At 45.8% G+C, this 20,924-nt stretch overlaps 1 protein-coding gene across 1 annotated transcript in view; it reads left to right on the top strand.

Annotated features, from left to right (window-relative positions):
• Positions 1 to 1,675: 1,675 nt before the first annotated feature.
• tubgcp5 (tubulin gamma complex component 5) overlaps positions 1,676 to 20,924 on the top strand; it is a 50,798-nt gene continuing 31,549 nt past the window's right edge. The window contains exons 1-13 of the mRNA XM_084171308.1: positions 1,676 to 2,247; positions 2,356 to 2,409; positions 2,498 to 2,606; positions 3,144 to 3,240; positions 3,471 to 3,547; positions 4,384 to 4,519; positions 7,887 to 8,004; positions 8,199 to 8,288; positions 11,271 to 11,364; positions 11,571 to 11,814; positions 12,670 to 12,872; positions 13,797 to 13,912; positions 19,468 to 19,733. Of these exons, the coding sequence (XP_084027434.1) occupies positions 2,111 to 2,247; positions 2,356 to 2,409; positions 2,498 to 2,606; positions 3,144 to 3,240; positions 3,471 to 3,547; positions 4,384 to 4,519; positions 7,887 to 8,004; positions 8,199 to 8,288; positions 11,271 to 11,364; positions 11,571 to 11,814; positions 12,670 to 12,872; positions 13,797 to 13,912; positions 19,468 to 19,733 (1,741 nt within the window). The 5' untranslated portion in view covers positions 1,676 to 2,110. The remainder of the gene's footprint in view (positions 2,248 to 2,355; positions 2,410 to 2,497; positions 2,607 to 3,143; positions 3,241 to 3,470; positions 3,548 to 4,383; positions 4,520 to 7,886; positions 8,005 to 8,198; positions 8,289 to 11,270; positions 11,365 to 11,570; positions 11,815 to 12,669; positions 12,873 to 13,796; positions 13,913 to 19,467; positions 19,734 to 20,924) is intronic.

Below are 20,924 nucleotides of genomic sequence, written 5' to 3'. Positions count from 1 at the left end.
AGTGGTAATCCATGTTTCCGTCAGCGCCAAAAGGTTGAGGGACTGGAGGGTAGCATAGGCTGAGATGAACTCTGCCTTGTTGGCAGCAGAACGGCAGTTCCAGAGGCTGCCTGAGACCTGGAACTCCACGTGGGTGGTGCGTGCAGGGACCACCAGGTTAGAGAGGCAGCAGCCACGCGGTGTGAGGCGTTTGTATAGCCTGTGTATACACATACACATACACATGTTAACACATGCACTCTAAACACACGTACACATGGATTTTGTGTTGTAGATATGTGATAGTAGAGTAGTGGCCTGAGGGCACACAGTTAATTTGTTGTGAAAAGTTTTATGAAATGTAATGTCATGTAATTTTTGTATTCAACTGCCAGTCTTGACTCTGTCTCAGACCCCTTGTCCCCCTCCCGGTCTCAGCTTTGACTGTGGCTCGATTTGCTCTGGTCTTGGTCTTGAATCGGTCTCACTTTAAGTGGTCTCGAAAATAACACTGTTCACCACAGTGCCCTCAAAGCTCATCACTAAGCTAAGGACCCTGGGACTAAACACCTCCCTCTGCAACTGGATCCTGGACTTCCTGACGGGCCGCCCCCAGGTGTAAGGGTAGGCAACAACACGTCTGCCACGCTGATCCTCAACACTTGGGGGCCCCTCAGGGGTGCGTGCTCAGTCCCCTCCTGTACTCCCTGTTCACCCACGACCGTGTGGCCACGCACGACTCCTACACCATCATTAAGTTTGCTGATGACACAACAGTGGTAGGCCCGATCACCGACAATGATGAGACGGCCTATAGGGAGGGGATCAGACACCTGACAGTGTGGTGCCAGGATAACAACCTCTCCTTCAACGTGATCAAGACAAACGAGATGATCGTGGACTACAGGAAAAGGAGGGCCAAGCACGCCACCATTCACATCGACGGGGCTGTAGTGTAGCAGGTCGAGTGCTTCAAGTTCCTTGGTGTCCACATCACCAACAAACTATCATGGTCCAAAGGCGCTACAGAGGGTAGTGCGTACGGCCCAGTACATCACTGTGGCCAAGCTTCCTGACATCCAGGACCTCTATACAAGGCGATGTCAGAGGAAGTCCCTAAAATTGGTCAAAGACTCCAGCCACCCTAGTCATAGACTGTTCTCTCTGCTACCGCACGGCAAGCGGTACCGGAGCGCCAAGTCTAGGTCCAAAAGGCTCTAGACAGCTTCTACCCCCAAGCCATAAGACTGCTGAACAGTTAATGAAATGGCTACCTGGACTATTTGCATCGAACCCCCCTTTTTTTACGCTGCTGCTACTGTTTATTATCTATGCATAGTCACTTTACCCCTACCTACATGTACATATTACCTCAATTACCTGGACTAACCTGTACCCCTACACATTGACTCGGTACCGGTACCCCCTGTATATAGCCTCCCTACTGTTATTTCACATTGACTCGGTACCGGTACCCCCTGTATATAGCCTCCCTACTGTTATTTTATTGCGTTTATTTTTAATTTTTTACTTAAGTTTATTTAGCAAATATTTTCTTAACTCTTATTTTTCTTAAAACTGCATTGTTGGTTAAAGGCTTGTAAAGTAAGCGTTTCACGGTAACGTCTACACATGATTTGAATGTTTTTAAATGCGGGTTTTTATCTGGAAGGTTTCATCATTACTATAGGAAGGTGACGTCATCGTTAGTGCTGCAAATAGTCGGGAAGTTGTTGCCTGAAGATAGCTAGCTATCAAAATACACATCTAACGGCGGAGAGCTGAAACTAATTCATTCAGTGCAACGTGTTCTGACACAAAAATAATGCATGCAACGATTTAATTTCTCTCGTTTAGTATCATAACTTAAAGGGATGTGTCTTTAGCTATCCCTTGGAGCCCTTTTCTAGTTGCTAACGCGTTGCTAGCTAGCTACCACTGTTTCCAACGACTGAATTTCAACGTAACGGCCAGCTAATAAGATGGCTAGCTAACTGAAAACATTTAGCTAGCACTATCCGACGACACAGCATCAAGGATCCAGCTATCAATACAATACAGTTTCATCGTTGGTGGATTTACAGCACAGTGACTGTTTTAGCTTGCTAACTAGCTAACGCTAGCCACAACAATGTCACAAGCGTACTGGACCAAATTCGAAAAGGAGACCGAGGAAGACGTGAAGAACCTGGTCAAACAGATCAGTGGGATTCAAGATGAAGAGCAGAACTTTCAACTGGCGCTGAAATTTACCTGGTCCAATTTCAGGTAAGGATGCCACATTTCACTATGATTACACAGCTGCTTTAGAAAAGGTGATGTAGTCAAAGATTGACCGTTATGATGGTCATCATGGGTTTGTCTCTGTGTTGGCAGGTTTCACCGTTTCCTAGATGCCAATAGTCATAAAGTTCAACGCAGTGTGAATGGGTGAGTTGGCCAACAGGTTATATGATTTGTATATGTAGAATTAACGTTACCTGTTCATTATGAGCATGATGAAATTCCACTGTTTCAGGATCTATGAGAAACTGATGGTGCATTCAGACCTGAGTAAAGCAGAGAGCTGGCTTAGACTGACAGAAGAGTTCCTCAACTCACCTCTACCCAACACAGATGGAACTAAGGTATGGATGGGCAAGAAACATAATGCAGACAGACTGTATCATTACAAGTGTGGGGGGGCAGGTAGCGTTAGCAGTAAAGAGCGTTGCGCCAGTAATTGAAAGGTAGCTGGTTCGAATCCCCAAGCCTACTAGGTGAAAAATCCTGTCTCTGTTCACGATCCATAGCTCGGACTGTAACTTGGGCCTGTTACAGGCATCTATGGGTTTACATTACTGTAACTAGGATCTGTCATAGGCATCTGTGGGTTTACATTACTGTAACTAGGATCTGTCATAGGCATCTATAAGGGTTTACATTATTGACAGATCCTAGTTGCAGTCGGAGCTACAATTCTCAGTGCTTGTGAATCGTCTGACTGTGTCCTTGTGTTTATGGTGTTTAGTTTAAAACTAAGGTATGGCCCTAGAATTACATCGGATTCCTACAGGTATGACTGTATAATCAACATAATGCACACAGGCTGTATCATGAAATGAACGTGTACACTTAGTGTGCAGTGAATTACCTTCCTTGTGTCCTCCTCATGTTTGTTGCAGACTGATGTTCATCACAGTCTCCTGGCCCTTCTCCTACACCTCTCTGACTCTCCCCTTAACTCCAACTACAGCGAGACGCCCAGACTGAAGGAGACTGGTGAGTACATTACATGACCCATTCATCCCTCTGATGGTCCTCTTAGAGTACATTACATGACCCATTCATCCCTCTGATGGTCCTCTTAGAGTACATTACATGACCCATTCATCCCTCTGATGGTCCTCTTAGAGTACATTACATGACCCATTCATCCCTCTGATGGTCCTATTACCCCTGATGTGTTCTCAGCCTGGACTACATCATCCCTTGTCCCTGTGTCTGTATAGAGAAAGAAGACGACTTTGACTGGGGAGAATATTTACAGGAAGCAGATCTAGACACAGGCCCATACCCAGACACCCCAGTGAGTAAACCATGCTTCAGCACTTCTTCTTCTGCTTATTTTCCATCTCAAGCATGTTACGTGACGTTTACCCCTTCATTATATTATTACCGGAATCTACTGTACTGTTTTGAAACCATGGCGCCGTCCCAATTGGCACCCTATTGACCAGAGCCCATTTGGGACTCAAGCCCATCTCTCAAGCCCATCTCTCTCTAAGCCCTCTGTCTGATCCAGGCAGTTCCTCTGTAGCTCAGCTGGTAGAGCACGGCGCTTGTAATGCCAGGGTAGTGGGTTCGATCCCCGGGACCACCCATACACAAAAATGTATGCACGCATGACTGTAAGTCGCTTTGGATAAAAGCGTCTGCTTTTAGGAGTTGTCTGTTAAACATCTCTCTATCTAGGAGTGGTCTGTTAAACATCTCTCTATCTAGGAGTGGTCTGTTAAACATCTCTCTATCGAGGAGTGGTCTGTTAAACATCTCTCTATCTAGGAGTGGTCTGTTAAACATCTCTCTATCGAGGAGTGGTCTGTTAAACATCTCTCTATCTAGGAGTGGTCTGTTGAACATCTCTCTATCTAGGAGTGGTCTGTTAAACATCTCTCTATCGAGGAGTGGTCTGTTAAACATCTCTCTATCTAGGAGTGGTCTGTTAAACATCTCTCTATCGAGGAGTGGTCTGTTAAACATCTCTCTATTGAGGAGTGGTCTGTTAAACATCTCTCTATCTAGGAGCGGTCTGTTAAACATCTCTCTATCGAGGAGTGGTCTGTTAAACATCTCTCTATCTAGGAGTGGTCTGTTAAACATCTCTCTATCTAGGAGTGGTCTGTTAAACATCTCTCTATCTAGGAGTGGTCTGAGGAGGAGAGCGAGGACGAGGACAGTCAGCAGCCGCTCAGCAGAGAGGATTCTGGGATACAGGTGGACCGCACCCCCCAGGAGGACCAGGAGCAGGCAGAGAAGACGGTCCCTGTTACCTGGACAGGTACAGATCATACACTCTCAGTGCCTGAACCTGTATCATCCATAGGGTTCTGGTCAAAATAATGGCACCCTATTCCCTGTATCATCCATAGGGTTCTGGTCAAAAGAATGGCACCCTATTCCCTGTATCATTCATAGGGTTCTGGTCAAAATAATGGCACCCTATTCCCTGTATCATCCATAGGGTTCTGGTCAAAATAATGGCACCCTATTCCCTGTATCATCCATAGTGTTCTGGTCAAAAGAATGGCACCCTATTCCCTGTATCATCCATAGGGTTCTGGTCAAAATAATGGCACCCTATTCCCTGTATCATCCATAGGGTTCTGGTCAAAAGAATGGCACCCTATTCCCTGTATCATCCATAGGGTTCTGGTCAAAATAATGGCACCCTATTCCCTGTATCATTCATAGGGTTCTGGTCAAAATAATGGCACCCTATTCCCTGTATCATCCATAGGGTTCTGGTCAAAATAATGGCACCCTATTCCCTGTATCATCCATAGGGTTCTGGTCAAAAGAATGGCACCCTATTCCCTGTATCATCCATAGGGTTCTGGTCAAAATAATGGCACCCTATTCCCTGTATCATCCATAGGGTTCTGGTCAAAATAATGGCACCCTATTCCCTGTATCATCCATAGGGTTCTGGTCAAAAGAATGGCACCCTATTCCCTGTATCATCCATAGGGTTCTGGTCAAAATAATGGCACCCTATTCCCTGTATCATCCATAGGGTTCTGGTCAAAAGAATGGCACCCTATTCCCTGTATCATCCATAGGGTTCTGGTCAAAATAATGGCACCCTATTCCCTGTATCATCCATAGGGTTCTGGTCAAAAGAATGGCACCCTATTCCCTGTATCATCCATAGGGTTCTGGTCAAAAGAATGGCACCCTATTCCCTGTATCATTCATAGGGTTCTGGTCAAAAGAATGGCACCCTATTCCCTGTATCATCCATAGGGTTCTGGTCAAAAGAATGGCACCCTATTCCCTGTATCATCCATAGGGTTCTGGTCAAAAGAATGGCGCCGGAGCAGATGGCTGCCGTTTTACAGCCCTCTAACCAATTATACTATTATGTGTGTTTTCTTTGCGTTATTTGTAATTTATTCTGTACATAATGTTTCTGCTACCGTCTCTTATAACCAAAAATAGCTTCTGGATATCAGGACAGCGATTACTCACCTCGTATTGGACAAAGATTTTTTTCTTCAACGAGTCGGACACAAAGGATATTCACCCGAAAAGTCCCAAATCCCTGTCATTCGCATGAGAAAGAGACAGAGATATCGTGGATGTAGGTCGGGGTGCCTTGTACGGATCCGACGGCGAGCGAGTAAACTGCCTCTTCCATCAATCCTATTAGCCAACGTACAATCATTGGAAAACAAAATGGATGACCTAAGATCACGGATATCCTACCAACGGGACATTAAAAACTGTAATATCTTATGTTTCATTGAGTCGTGGCTGAACGATGACATGGACAACATACAGCTGGCGGGATATATGCTACATCGGCAGGATAGAACGGCTGACTCCGGTAAGACAAGGGGTGGCGGTCTGTATATATTTGTAAACAACAGCTGGTGCACGAAATCTAATATGAAGGATGTCTCTAGGTTTTGCTTGCCTGAGGTAGAGTATCTCATGATAAGCTGTTGACCACACTATTTACCAAGAGAGATTTCATCTACAGTTGAAGTTGGAAGTTTACATACACTTAGGTTGGAGTCATTAAAACTCATTTTTTCAACCACTCCACACATTTCTCGTTAACAAACTATAGTTTTGGCAAGTCGGTTAGGACATCTACTTTGTGCATGACACAAGTAATTTTTCCAACAATTGTTTACAGACAGATTATTTCACTTATAATTCACTGTATCACAATTCCAGTGGGTCAGAAGTTTACATCCACTAAGTTGACTGTGCCTTTAAACAGCTAGGAAAATTCCAGAAAATGATGTCATGGCTTTAGAAGCTTCTGATAGGCTAATTGACATCATTTGAGTAAATTGGAGGTGTACCTGTGGATGTATTTCAAGGCCTACCTTCAAACTCGGTGCTTCTTTGCTTGACATCATGGGAAAATCAAAAGAAATAAGGCAAGACCTCCGAAAAATAATTGTATACCTTCACAAATCTGGTTCATCCTTGGGAGCAACTTCCAAACGCCTGAAGGCACCACGTTCATCTGTACAAACAATAGTACGCAAGTATAAACACCATGAGTTTATTGTATTGTTCTGGGATTACAGTGGGTTTATTGTATTGTTCTGGGATTACAGTGGGTTTATTGTATTGTTCTGGGATTACAGTGGGTTTATTGTATTGTTCTGGGATTACAGTGGGTTTATTGTATTGTTCTGGGATTACAGTGGGTTTATTGTATTGTTCTGGGATTACAGTGGGTTTATTGTATTGTTCTAGGATTACAGTGGGTTTATTGTATTGTTCTGGGATTACAGTGGGTTTATTGTATTGTTCTGGGATTACAGTGGGTTTATTGTATTGTTCTGGGATTACAGTGGGTTTATTGTATTGTTCTAGGATTACAGTGGGTTTATTGTATTATTCTGGGATTACAGTGGGTTTATTGTATTGTTCTGGGATTACAGTGGGTTTATTGTATTGTTCTGGGATTACAGTGGGTTTATTGTATTGTTCTGGTATTACAGTGGGTTTATTGTTCTGGTATTACAGTGGGTTTATTGTATTGTTTTGTGATTACAGTGGGTTTATTGTATTCTCTTGTGATTACAGTGGGTTTATTGTATTCTCTTGTGATTACAGTGGGTTTATTGTATTGTTTTGTGATTAGTAGGTTTATTGTATTGTTTTTTGATTACAGTGGGTTTATTGTATTCTCTTGTGATTACAGTGGGTTTATTGTATTGTTTTGTGATTAGTAGGTTTATTGTATTGTTTTGTGATTACAGTGGGTTTATTGTATTCTCTTGTGATTACAGTGGGTTTATTGTATTCTCTTGTGATTACAGTGGGTTTATTGTATTCTCTTGTGATTACAGTGGGTTTATTGTATTGTTTTGTGATTACAGTGGGTTTATTGTATTCTCTTGTGATTACAGTGGGTTTATTGTATTCTCTTGTGATTACAGTGGGTTTATTGTATTCTCTTGTGATTACAGTGGGTTTATTGTATTGTTTTGTGATTACAGTGGGTTTATTGTATTCTCTTGTGATTACAGTGGGTTTATTGTATTCTCTTGTGATTACAGTGGGTTTATTGTATTCTCTTGTGATTACAGTGGGTTTATTGTATTCTCTTGTGATTACAGTGGGTTTATTGTATTCTCTTGTGATTACAGTGGGTTTATTGTATTCTCTTGTGATTACAGTGGGTGAGCCTGATGCCAGGTCCTGGTTAGAGCAACATGTTGTGACTCCGTACTGGCAGGGGCACACTCCCCGCTTCCCCCACAGTCTCCATCTACACTCCAACCTGCTCAACATCTGGTATGACCCCTGAACCCATAATACAACCTGGGTTGAGTCCCAAATAGCACCCTATTCCCTATATAGGACACTACTTTTGACCAGGCCCAAAGGGTTCTGGGCAGACATGGTTATCTGTGCATGCCATGTTGACGTTTGTGAAGAGATTATAATCTCAAATCGTAAAGCCTTATTGCGTTGGTTGTTCTCCACAGGGACCAACACTTGTACAACACTGACCCATTGTATCTGCCTGAAGAGAAAGCCTTCGTCACCGAGACCCAAGTGATCCGGGAGACACTGTGGTAAGATGGGATGATTCTCTAGGGAGACACTGTGGTAAGATGGGATGATTCTCTAGGGAGACACTGTGGTAAAATGGGATGATTCTCTAGGGAGACACTGTGGTAAAATGGGATGATTCTCTAGGGAGACACTGTGGTAAGATGGGATGATTCTCTAGGGAGACACTGTGGTAAGATGGGATGATTCTCTAGGGAGACACTGTGGTAAGATGGGATGATTCTCTAGGGAGACACTGTGGTAAGATGGGATGATTCTCTAGGGAGACACTGTGGTAAGATGGGATGATTCTCTAGGGATACCTGTATCCGTAACACTGAGCTTTGGACTCCTCCTCCTTCAGCCTTCATACTGGATAGTATATTAGTATATTTTCCTTCTGGACTAAATGACCAGGAAAAAACAAATGATCTGGTGAATGTACTATATAGTGGGATCTGGTGAATGAGGGAAAAAAGTATTTGATCCCCTGCTGATTTTGTACGTTTGCCCACTGACAAAGACATGATCAGTCTATAATTTTAATGGTAGGTTTATTTAAACAGTGAGAGACAGAATAACAACAAAAAAATCCAGAAAAACGCATGTCAAAAATGTTATAAATTGATTTGCATTTTAATAAGGGAAATAAGTATTTGACCCCCTCTCAATCAGAAAGATTTCTGGCTCCCAGGTGTCTTTTCTACAGGTAATGAGCTGAGATTAGGAGCACACTCTTAAAGGGAGTGCTCCTAATCTCAGTTTGTTACCTGTATAAAAGACACCTGTCCACAGAAGCAATCAATCAATCAGATTCCAAACTCTCCACCATGGCCAAGACCAAAGAGCTCTCCAAGGATGTCAGGGACAAGATTGTAGACCTACACAAGGCTGGAATGGGCTACAAGACCATCGCCAAGCAGCTTGGTGAGAAGATGACAACAGTTGGTGCGATTATTCGCAAATGGAAGAAACGCAAAATAACTGTCAATCTCCCTCGGCCTGGGGCTCCATGCAATATCTCACCTCGTGGAGTTGCAATGATCATGAGAACAGTGAGGAATCAGCTCAGAACTACACGGGAGGATCTTGTCAATGATCTCAAGGCAGCTGGGACCATAGTCACCAAGAAAACAGTTGGTAACACACTACGCCGTGAAGGACTGAAATCCTGCAGCGCCCGCAAGGTCCCCCTGCTCAAGAAAGCACATATACAGGGCCGTCTGAAGTTTGCCAATGGACATCTGAATGATTCAGAGGATAACTGGGTGAAAGTGTTGTGGTCAGATGAGACCAAAATCGAGCTCTTTGGCATCAACTCAACTCGCCGTGTTTGGAGGAGGAGGAATGCTGCCTATGACCCCAAGAACACCATCCCCACCGTCAAACATGGAGGTGGAAACATTATGCTTTGGGGGTGTTTTTCTGCTAAGGGGACAGGACAACTTCACCGCATCAAAGGGACGATGGACGGGGCCATGTACCGTCAAATCTTGGGTGAGAACCTCCTTCCCTCAGCCAGGGCATTGAAAATGGGTCGTGGATGGGTATTCCAGCATGACAATGACCCAAAACACACGGCCAAGGCAACAAAGGAGTGGCTCAAGAAGAAGCACATTAAGGTCCTGGAGTGGCCTATCCAGTCTCCAGACCTTAATCCCATAGAAAATCTGTGGAGGGAGCTGAAGGTTCGAGTTGCCAAACGTCAGGCTCGAAACCTTAATGACTTGGAGAAGATCTGCAAAGAGGAGTGGGACAAAATCCCTCCTGAGATGTGTGCAAACCTGGTGGCCAACTACAAGAAACGTCTGACCTCTGTGATTGCCAACAAGGGTTTTGCCACCAAGTACTAAGTCATGTTTTGCAGAGGGGTCAAATACTTATTTCCCTCATTAAAATGCAAATCAATTTATAACATTTTTGACATGCGTTTCTCTGGATTTTTGTTGTTGTTATTCTGTCTCTCACTGTTCAAATAAACCTACCATTAAAATCATAGACTGATCATGTGTTTGTCAGTGGGCAAATGTACAAAATCAGCAGGGGATCAAATACTTGTTTCCCCCACTGTAAAATATAGAGGGATCTGGTGAATGTACTAGTAACCTTCATACTGCAGTGTAATTTCTGGGGACTATATAATGGAGAAAACAACCCTGGTCCCTAATGGTGGGAGGGGTGGTAGTGGGCGTGGCCAATGCCGCAATTTTAGAGGCCCTCCTCTTGGGCCACAGAGACAAAATGTTGCTGTTTTCAAGCTTCCTGCAATTCTACACATTTGGCCATGGCTTATGCCTTGTTCCTATGCTATCTGATTGACTCAAACATTATAACAAAATCAATGGGGGTAATGCCATGACATTTTTGGAATTTGAGATTCTCCCTGACTGTCTAGTTTTTTGTATGTTTTAATGTTATACATTTTTTGCAGTGGCGTAGTGTGCCGCTGCTAAATGCATATTCTGGGAAACACCGATTCTGTACTTAGTTTGTCCTGAGTGTTTTTAAAGACATGCTCCCAGGCCTCTACGCTCACATTTCTTACAAGGAGCCTTGTGCTGCTAAGTAGAAAAATTAAGGAGCACATAAAGAAATTAAGGAGCACATAAAGAAATTTAGGAGCACAATAAAAGTATTTGAGGAAGAGTGTTTTTATGAAATTACTAAAAGTTCATGAAATAAAATAGGCTTGGGCAGTATACCATATATACCAGGGTAAGGACTAGAATAAGGAAACTCTTAGTTTGAAAGTGACTTGTTTTCTGGAAGCTGTGCCCCCTAGCAATGCGAGTTCCAGCCCCTCGCCATTTGAGTGACAGCTAGCAAGATGCACACACAGCAGAGAAAGAAGGGGCGTGCTTCACAGATATGACGTAGGACTACATTTTTTGGGGGACCCGTTTTGGCTCTTGAGCACTACTGTCAGAGCTACTGGTTAAAAAGTATGCAAATGTTCCGGAAATTCTCTTAAGGGCTTCAGTTGACCCATGGTTGTTTGTCCCCAGGCTGCTCTCTGGGGTGAAGAAACACTTTATATTCCAGCATCAGGACGGAAAAGTGGTGGTCAGGAATGACGTGGTGGTTACTCACCTGACTAACGTAAGACTAAAGTCCAATCATCATTACCTGTGTATACTTTTATTATTAACAATCTTGAACAAGTTTGGTCTCTTAACATTGGAGTTCCCTGTCTAACCCCATCTCTCTCTCTCTACTCTTTATCTCTCTCTCTCACTCTCTTTCTCTCTCCCCTCTCTCTTTCTCTCTCCCCTCTCTCTCTCTGTGTCTCTCTCTCTCCCTACTAGAACTGCCTACGGTCGGTGTTGGAGCACATAGCCGTCTACGGTCAGGCAGTGTTCCGGCTGCAGAGGTTTATAGACGAGGTAACTGGGTACAACACTGAGCCCTGTCCTCCAGGATCCTACTCCTCTAAGAAGGGCACTGAGCCTCCCTTCAGGACCTATCAAGCCTTTGTCTGGGCCCTCTATAAATACTTCACCTCCTTCAGACAGGAGCTCACCACCATAGAGAGAGACCTCATAGGGAAAGGTAGGTTCACCTTTCATCGTTATGTGTTGAATACTTTATCCTGTGGCTTCTGTCTGATGTATGCTGTGATTAGAGTTGCAAAATTCTGCTAACTTCCATATCGTGTTTGGAGGATTCCAGATTTAAATTTTTTAAATTTTAGTCATTTAGCAGACGCTCTTATCCAGAGCGAATTACAGGAGCAATTAGGGTTAAGTGCCTTGCTCAAGGGCACATCGACAGATTGGCTCGGGTATTAGAACCAGCGACCTTTCGGTTACTGGCACAACGCTCTTAACCACTAAGCTACCTGCTTAGATTTCTTGCTTACTCCTTTCTGATTCCGAGAATCTTTTACATTCTAAATGGGATTTCTGGAAAATCTGAGAATTCTGAGAAAGTTAATGGAATTTTGCAACCCTAACTGTTATGTAACTACCTGAAGCTGAGCTGTGACGCTGTTATAACCTGTTATAACCTCTCTGTAGATGAGACGGTGACCCTGTTATAACCTCTCTGTAGATCAGACGGTGACCCTGTTATAACCTGTTATAACCTCTCTGTAGATGAGACGGTGACCCTGTTATAACCTGTTATAACCTCTCTGTAGATGAGACGGTGACCCTGTTATAACCTCTCTGTAGATGAGACGGTGACCCTGTTATAACCTCTCTGTAGATGAGACGGTGACCCTGTTATAACCTCTCTGTAGATGAGACAGTGACCCTGTTATAACCTCTCTGTAGATGAGACGGTGACCCTGTTATAACCTGTTAAAACCTCTGTAGATGAGACGGTGACCCTGTTATAACCTGTTATAACCTCTCTGTAGATGAGACGGTGACCCTGTTATAACCTGTTATAACCTCTCTGTAGATGAGACGGTGACCCTGGCGGGGGTGCTGGACAGACTGACCCCTCACCTGGCCCAGATCAAGGTGCTCCACAAGGTGTTCTGTACGGGTGTGGCAGAAGTACCCCCTGAGACCCCTAACGTGGTGCGGGCTTCACACCTGCTCAACACACTCTACAAGGCTATCATAGAGTACGACAGCGTGGGAGAGGCATCCGAACAGGCCGTGAGTGTTTGTGTTTACGTGTGAGTGTGTCTGTGTCTGTGAGCGTGACCGTGTCTGTGAGCGTGACCGTGTCTGTGAGCGTGACCGTGTCTGTGAGCGTGACCGTGTCTGTGAGCGTGACCGTGTCTGTGAGCGTCACCGTGTCTGTGAGCGTGACCGTGTCTGTGAGCGTGACCGTGTCTGTGACCGTGTCTGTGAGCGTGACCGTGTCTGTGAGCGTGACCGTGTCTGTGAGCGTGACCGTGTCTGTGACCGTGTCTGTGAGCGTGACCGTGTCTGTGAGCGTGACCGTGTCTGTGAGCGTGACCGTGTCTGTGAGCGTGACCGTGTCTGTGAGCGTGTCTGTGACCGTGTCTGTGAGCGTGACCGTGTCTGTGAGCGTGACCGTGTCTGTGAGCGTGACTGTGTTTGTGAGCATGACCGTGTCTGTGAGCGTGACCGTGTCTGTGAGCGTGACCGTGTCTGTGACCGTGTCTGTGAGCGTGACCGTGTCTGTGAGCGTGACCGTGTCTGTGAGCGTGACTGTGTTTGTGAGCATGACCGTGTCTGTGAGCGTGACCGTGTCTGTGAGCGTGACCGTGTCTGTGACCGTGTCTGTGAGCGTGACCGTGTCTGTGAGCGTGACCGTGTCTGTGACCGTGTCTGTGAGCGTGACCGTGTCTGTGAGCGTGACCGTGTCTGTGAGCGTGACCGTGTCTGTGACCGTGTCTGTGAGCGTGACCGTGTCTGTGAGCGTGACCGTGTCTGTGAGCGTGACCGTGTCTGTGAGCGTGACCGTGTTTGTGTGACCGTGTCTGTGAGTGTGCATTTCTCTGTCTGTTAGTGTGTTTGTTTTGTATCTATAATATGCATGGCTTTGAGGCAGAGTTAATCGACTCCAAACAGCCAGGTGTAAGCGTCTAACCTCCCTGACCTCTGACCTAGGTGGCTCTGTTATTCTCTCTGTGGACAGAGACAGTCAGACCGTACCTGGAGATAGTGGATGAATGGATCGTTCATGGTCACCTGTTTGACCCCGCTAAAGAGTTCATCATTCAGAGGTATGGAACATGCCTGGATAAGCCACGTTTCTGGTCATGTCATGAACATACTTATGCCTGGCACTCCTCAGGGTACTTAGGCCTGGCACTCCTCAGGGTACTTAGGCCTGGCACTCCTCAGGGTACTTAGGCCTGGCACTCCTCAGGGTACTTAGGCCTGGCACTCCTCAGGGTACTTAGGCCTGGCACTCCTCAGGGTACTTAGGCCTGGCACTCCTCAGGGTACATAGGCCTGGCACTCCTCAGGGTACTTAGGCCTGGCACTCCTCAGGGTACTTATGCCTGGCACTCCTCAGGGTACTTATGCCTGGCACTCCTCAGGGTACATAGGCCTGGCACTCCTCAGGGTACTTAGGCCTGGCACTCCTCAGGGTACTTAGGCCTGGCACTCCTCAGGGTACTTAGGCCTGGCACTCCTCAGGGTACTTAGGCCTGGCACTCCTCAGGGTACATAGGCCTGGCACTCCTCAGGGTACTTAGGCCTGGCACTCCTCAGGGTACATAGGCCGTTGATAAATGCTCTCTTTACATGTCATGAACATACACTATCAGTCAGAAGTTTGGACACACCTACTCATTCTATGGTTTCAAATAACACATATGGAATCATGTAGTAACCAAATAAGTGTTCAACAAATCAAAATATAGTTTATATTTGAGATTCTTCAAAGTAGCCACCCTTTGTCTTGATGACAGCTTTGCACACTCTTGGCATTCTCTCAACCAGCTTCATGAAGCAGTCACCTGGAATTAACAGGTGTTAATTGAAATGCAAAGAGTGTGCAAAGCTGTCATCAAGGCTAAGGGTGGCTACTTTGAAAAACCTGAAATATAAAATATATTTTGATTTTGACTGGTAGTGTACTTATGCCTGGCACTCCTCAGGGTACATAGGCCGTTGATGAATGCTCTCTTTACATGTCATGACCGTGTTGAGTGTCATCTGTCAAAACTAGAACTACGGGTGCATTCCAAGTGGCACCATATTCCCTATATAGTGCACTACTTTTGACCAGAGCCCATAGGGAATAGGGTGCCATTTAGGAAACAGATTATATGTTAGTTGAGTTTTTTGTTGTTGCCTGTTTTAACACTGAAAAGGCTTTTTCTAAATTAAAATATCCATTATGACATTGTTACATACAAGGATATATCATGACATTTCAAATTGTTCATTTAATAAAACAACAAACTTTTCAATGTGTTTTTTTTAATGATATGCCCCATAAAAAGACCGGTAGCCAACCGGTAGCCTTCACCTGTGTAGCTTGTTTATGTTAGCCAATCAGAGGCTCCAAGTGGAGTAACAGTTCACTAATGCAATGCAAGATGGAATACAATTACGGAATTAAAAGTTAGAGAAATGAGAAGGAGTGGGTTACAACGAGCAACCAACAGATAGGCCAGTGACACGTCTACATTTAATCCCTTAAAATGTAGGCTGGAACACAACAAAATGTGAAAAAAGTCAAGGGGTGTGAATACTCTCTGAAGGTAGTATAGATTTCATATGACCGTTTAAAATCAAGGTTATCATCTGAAGTTATTCAATCTAATGTAAAAAATGCTCTAATAAATATACAGTAGTAACCATCTAGCAGGTTATATTTTTGTGATCGAGTTGCACAATAATGGCAGTAGAATACAAGTAATATGAATGGAGTTGGGGAGAATAGGAGCAACCAACAGGCAGGCTGTCGTTTAATATGAATGGAGTTGGGGAGAATAGGAGCAACCAACAGGCAGGCTGTTGTTTAATATGAATGGAGTTGGGGAGAATAGGAGCAACCAACAGGCAGGCTGTCGTTTAATATGAATGGAGTTGGGGAGAATAGGAGCAACCAACAGGCAGGCTGTTGTTTAATATGAATGGAGTTGGGGAGAATAGGAGCAACCAACAGGCAGGCTGTCGTTTAATATGAATGGAGTTGGGGAGAATAGGAGCAACCAACAGGCAGGCTGTTGTTTAATATGAATGGAGTTGGGGAGAATAGGAGCAACCAACAGGCAGGCTGTTGTTTAATATGAATGGAGTTGGGGAGAATAGGAGCAACCAACAGGCAGGCTGTCGTTTAATATGAATGGAGTTGGGGAGAATAGGAGCAACCAACAGGCAGGCTGTTGTTTAATATGAATGGAGTTGGGGAGAATAGGAGCAACCAACAGGCAGGCTGTCGTTTAATATGAATGGAGTTGGGGAGATAGGGAGCAACCAACAGGCAGGCTGTTGTTTAATATGAATGGAGTTGGGGAGAATAGGAGCAACCAACAGGCAGGCTGTCGTTTAATATGAATGGAGTTGGGGAGATAGGGAGCAACCAACAGGCAGGCTGTTGTTTAATATGAATGGAGTTGGGGAGAATAGGAGCAACCAACAGGCAGGCTGTCGTTTAATATGAATGGAGTTGGGGAGAATAGGAGCAACCAACAGGCAGGCTGTCGTTTAATATGAATGGAGTTGGGGAGAATAGGAGCAACCAACAGGCAGGCTGTCGTTTAATATGAATGGAGTTGGGGAGAATAGGAGCAACCAACAGGCAGGCTGTCGTTTAATATGAATGGAGTTGGGGAAAATAGGAGCAACCAACAGGCAGGCTGTCGTTTAATATGAATGGAGTTGGGGAGAATAGGAGCAACCAACAGGCAGGCTGTCGTTTAATATGAATGGAGTTGGGGAGAATAGGAGCAACCAACAGGCAGGCTGTTGTTTAATATGAATGGAGTTGGGGAGAATAGGAGCAACCAACAGGCAGGCTGTTGTTTAATATGAATGGAGTTGGGGAGAATGGGAGCAACCAACAGGCAGGCTGTTGTTTAATATGAATGGAGTTGGGGAGATAGGGAGCAACCAACAGGCAGGCTGTTGTTTAATATGAATGGAGTTGGGGAGATAGGGAGCAACCAACAGGCAGGCTGTTGTTTAATATGAATGGAGTTGGGGAGAATAGGAGCAACCAACAGGCAGGCTGTTGTTTAATATGAATGGAGTTGGGGAGAATAGGAGCAACCAACAGGCAGGCTGTTGTTTAATATGAATGGAGTTGGGGAGAATAGGAGCAACCAACAGGCAGGCTGTTGTTTAATATGAATGGTGTTGGGGAGAATAGGAGCAACCAACAGGCAGGCTGTTGTTTAATATGAATGGAGTTGGGGAGAATAGGAGCAACCAACAGGCAGGCTGTTGTTTAATATGAATGGAGTTGGGGAGAATAGGAGCAACCAACAGGCAGGCTGTTGTTTAATATGAATGGAGTTGGGGAGAATAGGAGCAACCAACAGGCAGGCTGTTGTTTAATATGAATGGAGTTGGGGAGAATAGGAGCAACCAACAGGCAGGCTGTCGTTTAATATGAATGGAGTTGGGGAGAATAGGAGCAACCAACAGGCAGGCTGTCGTTTAATATGAATGGAGTTGGGGAGAATAGGAGCAACCAACAGGCAGGCTGTTGTTTAATATGAATGGAGTTGGGGAGAATAGGAGCAACCAACAGGCAGGCTGTCGTTTAATATGAATGGAGTTGGGGAGATAGGGAGCAACCAACAGGCAGGCTGTTGTTTAATATGAATGGAGTTGGGGAGAATAGGAGCAACCAACAGGCAGGCTGTCGTTTAATATGAATGGAGTTGGGGAGATAGGGAGCAACCAACAGGCAGGCTGTTGTTTAATATGAATGGAGTTGGGGAGAATAGGAGCAACCAACAGGCAGGCTGTCGTTTAATATGAATGGAGTTGGGGAGAATAGGAGCAACCAACAGGCAGGCTGTCGTTTAATATGAATGGAGTTGGGGAGAATAGGAGCAACCAACAGGCAGGCTGTCGTTTAATATGAATGGAGTTGGGGAGAATAGGAGCAACCAACAGGCAGGCTGTCGTTTAATATGAATGGAGTTGGGGAAAATAGGAGCAACCAACAGGCAGGCTGTCGTTTAATATGAATGGAGTTGGGGAGAATAGGAGCAACCAACAGGCAGGCTGTCGTTTAATATGAATGGAGTTGGGGAGAATAGGAGCAACCAACAGGCAGGCTGTTGTTTAATATGAATGGAGTTGGGGAGAATAGGAGCAACCAACAGGCAGGCTGTTGTTTAATATGAATGGAGTTGGGGAGAATGGGAGCAACCAACAGGCAGGCTGTCGTTTAATATGAATGGAGTTGGGGAGATAGGGAGCAACCAACAGGCAGGCTGTTGTTTAATATGAATGGAGTTGGGGAGATAGGGAGCAACCAACAGGCAGGCTGTCGTTTAATATGAATGGAGTTGGGGAGAATAGGAGCAACCAACAGGCAGGCTGTCGTTTAATATGAATGGAGTTGGGGAGAATAGGAGCAACCAACAGGCAGGCTGTCGTTTAATATGAATGGAGTTGGGGAGAATAGGAGCAACCAACAGGCAGGCTGTCGTTTAATATGAATGGAGTTGGGGAGAATAGGAGCAACCAACAGGCAGGCTGTCGTTTAATATGAATGGAGTTGGGGAGAATAGGAGCAACCAACAGGCAGGCTGTCGTTTAATATGAATGGAGTTGGGGAGAATAGGAGCAACCAACAGGCAGGCTGTCGTTTAATATGAATGGAGTTGGGGAGAATAGGAGCAACCAACAGGCAGGCTGTCGTTTAATATGAATGGAGTTGGGGAGAATAGGAGCAACCAACAGGCAGGCTGTCGTTTAATATGAATGGAGTTGGGGAGAATAGGAGCAACCAACAGGCAGGCTGTCGTTTAATATGAATGGAGTTGGGGAGAATAGGAGCAACCAACAGGCAGGCTGTCGTTTAATATGAATGGAGTTGGGGAGAATAGGAGCAACCAACAGGCAGGCTGTCGTTTAATATGAATGGAGTTGGGGAGAATAGGAGCAACCAACAGGCAGGCTGTCGTTTAATATGAATGGAGTTGGGGAGAGTAGGAGCAACCAACAGGCAGGCTGTCGTTTAATATGAATGGAGTTGGGGAGAGTAGGAGCAACCAACAGGCAGGCTGTCGTTTAATATGAATGGAGTTGGGGAGAATAGGAGCAACCAACAGGCAGGCTGTCGTTTAATATGAATGGAGTTGGGGAGAATAGGAGCAACCAACAGGCAGGCTGTTGTTTAATATGAATGGAGTTGGGGAGAATAGGAGCAACCAACAGGCAGGCTGTTGTTTAATATGAATGGAGTTGGGGAGAATAGGAGCAACCAACAGGCAGGCTGTTGTTTAATATGAATGGAGTTGGGGAGATTAGGAGCAACCAACAGGCAGGCTGTTGTTTAATATGAATGGAGTTGGGGAGAATAGGAGCAACCAACAGGCAGGCTGTTGTTTAATATGAATGGAGTTGGGGAGAATAGGAGCAACCAACAGGCAGGCTGTTGTTTAATATGAATGGAGTTGGGGAGATTAGGAGCAACCAACAAGTGCATTTCTAAAGCTTCCAAAATATTTTTTATAATGGAGGGGGAATGCCAAGATGGAGTCATGGTGGCTTCAACACAGCGCCCCGTATCAGTCATCTAGTGTATATATAGAAATCATTGGTCCTTACCCATATCTTCTCTGTATCTCCCAACCAGGAACAAGGACGTACCAGTGAATCACAGAGACTTTTGGTACGCCACCTACACCCTGTACAGTATCTCAGAGACGGTGGAGAGCGAGGAGAAGCTGAGTGACGCGGCCAGCGGGAGCAGCGGAGGGGAGCAGGGATCCAGGTCTCAGCTCACCATGGTCTCCTTCCTCAAGCCGGTCCTCAAACAGATCATCATGGCTGGGAAGAGCATGCAGCTCCTCAAGAACCTGGACTGTAAAGAGACTGGGCAGACAGATGGCTCCACTAGAGGTCTGTAGAGACTGGGCAGACAGATGGCTCCACTAGAGGTCTGGTCTGTAGAGGCTGGGCAGACAGATGGCTCCACTAGAGGTCTGTAGAGACTGGGCAGACAGATGGCTCCACTAGAGGTCTGGTCTGTAGAGACTGGGCAGACAGATGGCTCCTCTAGAGGTCTGGTCTGTAGAGGCTGGGCAGACAGATGGCTCCACTAGAGGTCTGTAGAGGCTGGGCAGACAGATGGCTCCACTAGAGGTCTGTAGAGACTGGGCAGACAGATGGCTCCACTAGAGGTCTGTAGAGGCTGGGCAGACAGATGGCTCCACTAGAGGTCTGTAGAGGCTGGGCAGACAGATGGCTCCTCTAGAGGTCTGTAGAGACTGGGCAGACAGATGGCTCCACTAGAGGTCTGTAGAGGCTGGGCAGACAGATGGCTCCTCTAGAGGTCTGTAGAGGCTGGGCAGACAGATGGCTCCACTAGAGGTCTGTAGAGGCTGGGCAGACAGATGGCTCCTCTAGAGGTCTGTAGAGGCTGGGCAGACAGATGGCTCCACTAGAGGTCTGTAGAGGCTGGGCAGACAGATGGCTCCTCTAGAGGTCTGTAGAGGCTGGGCAGACAGATGGCTCCACTAGAGGTCTGTAGAGGCTGGGCAGACAGATGGCTCCTCTAGAGGTCTGTAGAGGCTGGGCAGACAGATGGCTCCACTAGAGGTCTGTAGAGGCTGAGCAGACAGATGGCTCCACTAGAGGTCTGTAGAGACTGGGCAGACAGATGGCTCCACTAGAGGTCTGGTCTGTAGAGACTGGGCAGACAGATGGCTCCACTAGAGGTCTGTAGAGGCTGGGCAGACAGATGGCTCCACTAGAGGTCTGGTCTGTAGAGACTGGGCAGACAGATGGCTCCACTAGAGGTCTGTAGAGGCTGGGCAGACAGATGGCTCCACTAGAGGTCTGGTCTGTAGAGACTGGGCAGACAGATGGCTCCACTAGAGGTCTGGTCTGTAGAGACTGGGCAGACAGATGGCTCCACTAGAGGTCTGTAGAGACTGAGCAGACAGATGGCTCCACTAGAGGTCTGTAGAGGCTGAGCAGACAGATGGCTCCTCTAGAGGTCTGGTCTGTAGAGGCTGGGCAGACAGATGGCTCCACTAGAGGTCTGGTCTGTAGAGGCTGAGCAGACAGATGGCTCCACTAGAGGTCTGT

The sequence above is a fragment of the Coregonus lavaretus genome (genome assembly GCF_964263955.1).
Source record: "Coregonus lavaretus genome assembly, chromosome: 11".
Classification (NCBI taxonomy): Eukaryota; Metazoa; Chordata; class Actinopteri; order Salmoniformes; family Salmonidae; genus Coregonus; species Coregonus lavaretus.
This window is presented reverse-complemented; position numbering and strand designations above follow the sequence as displayed.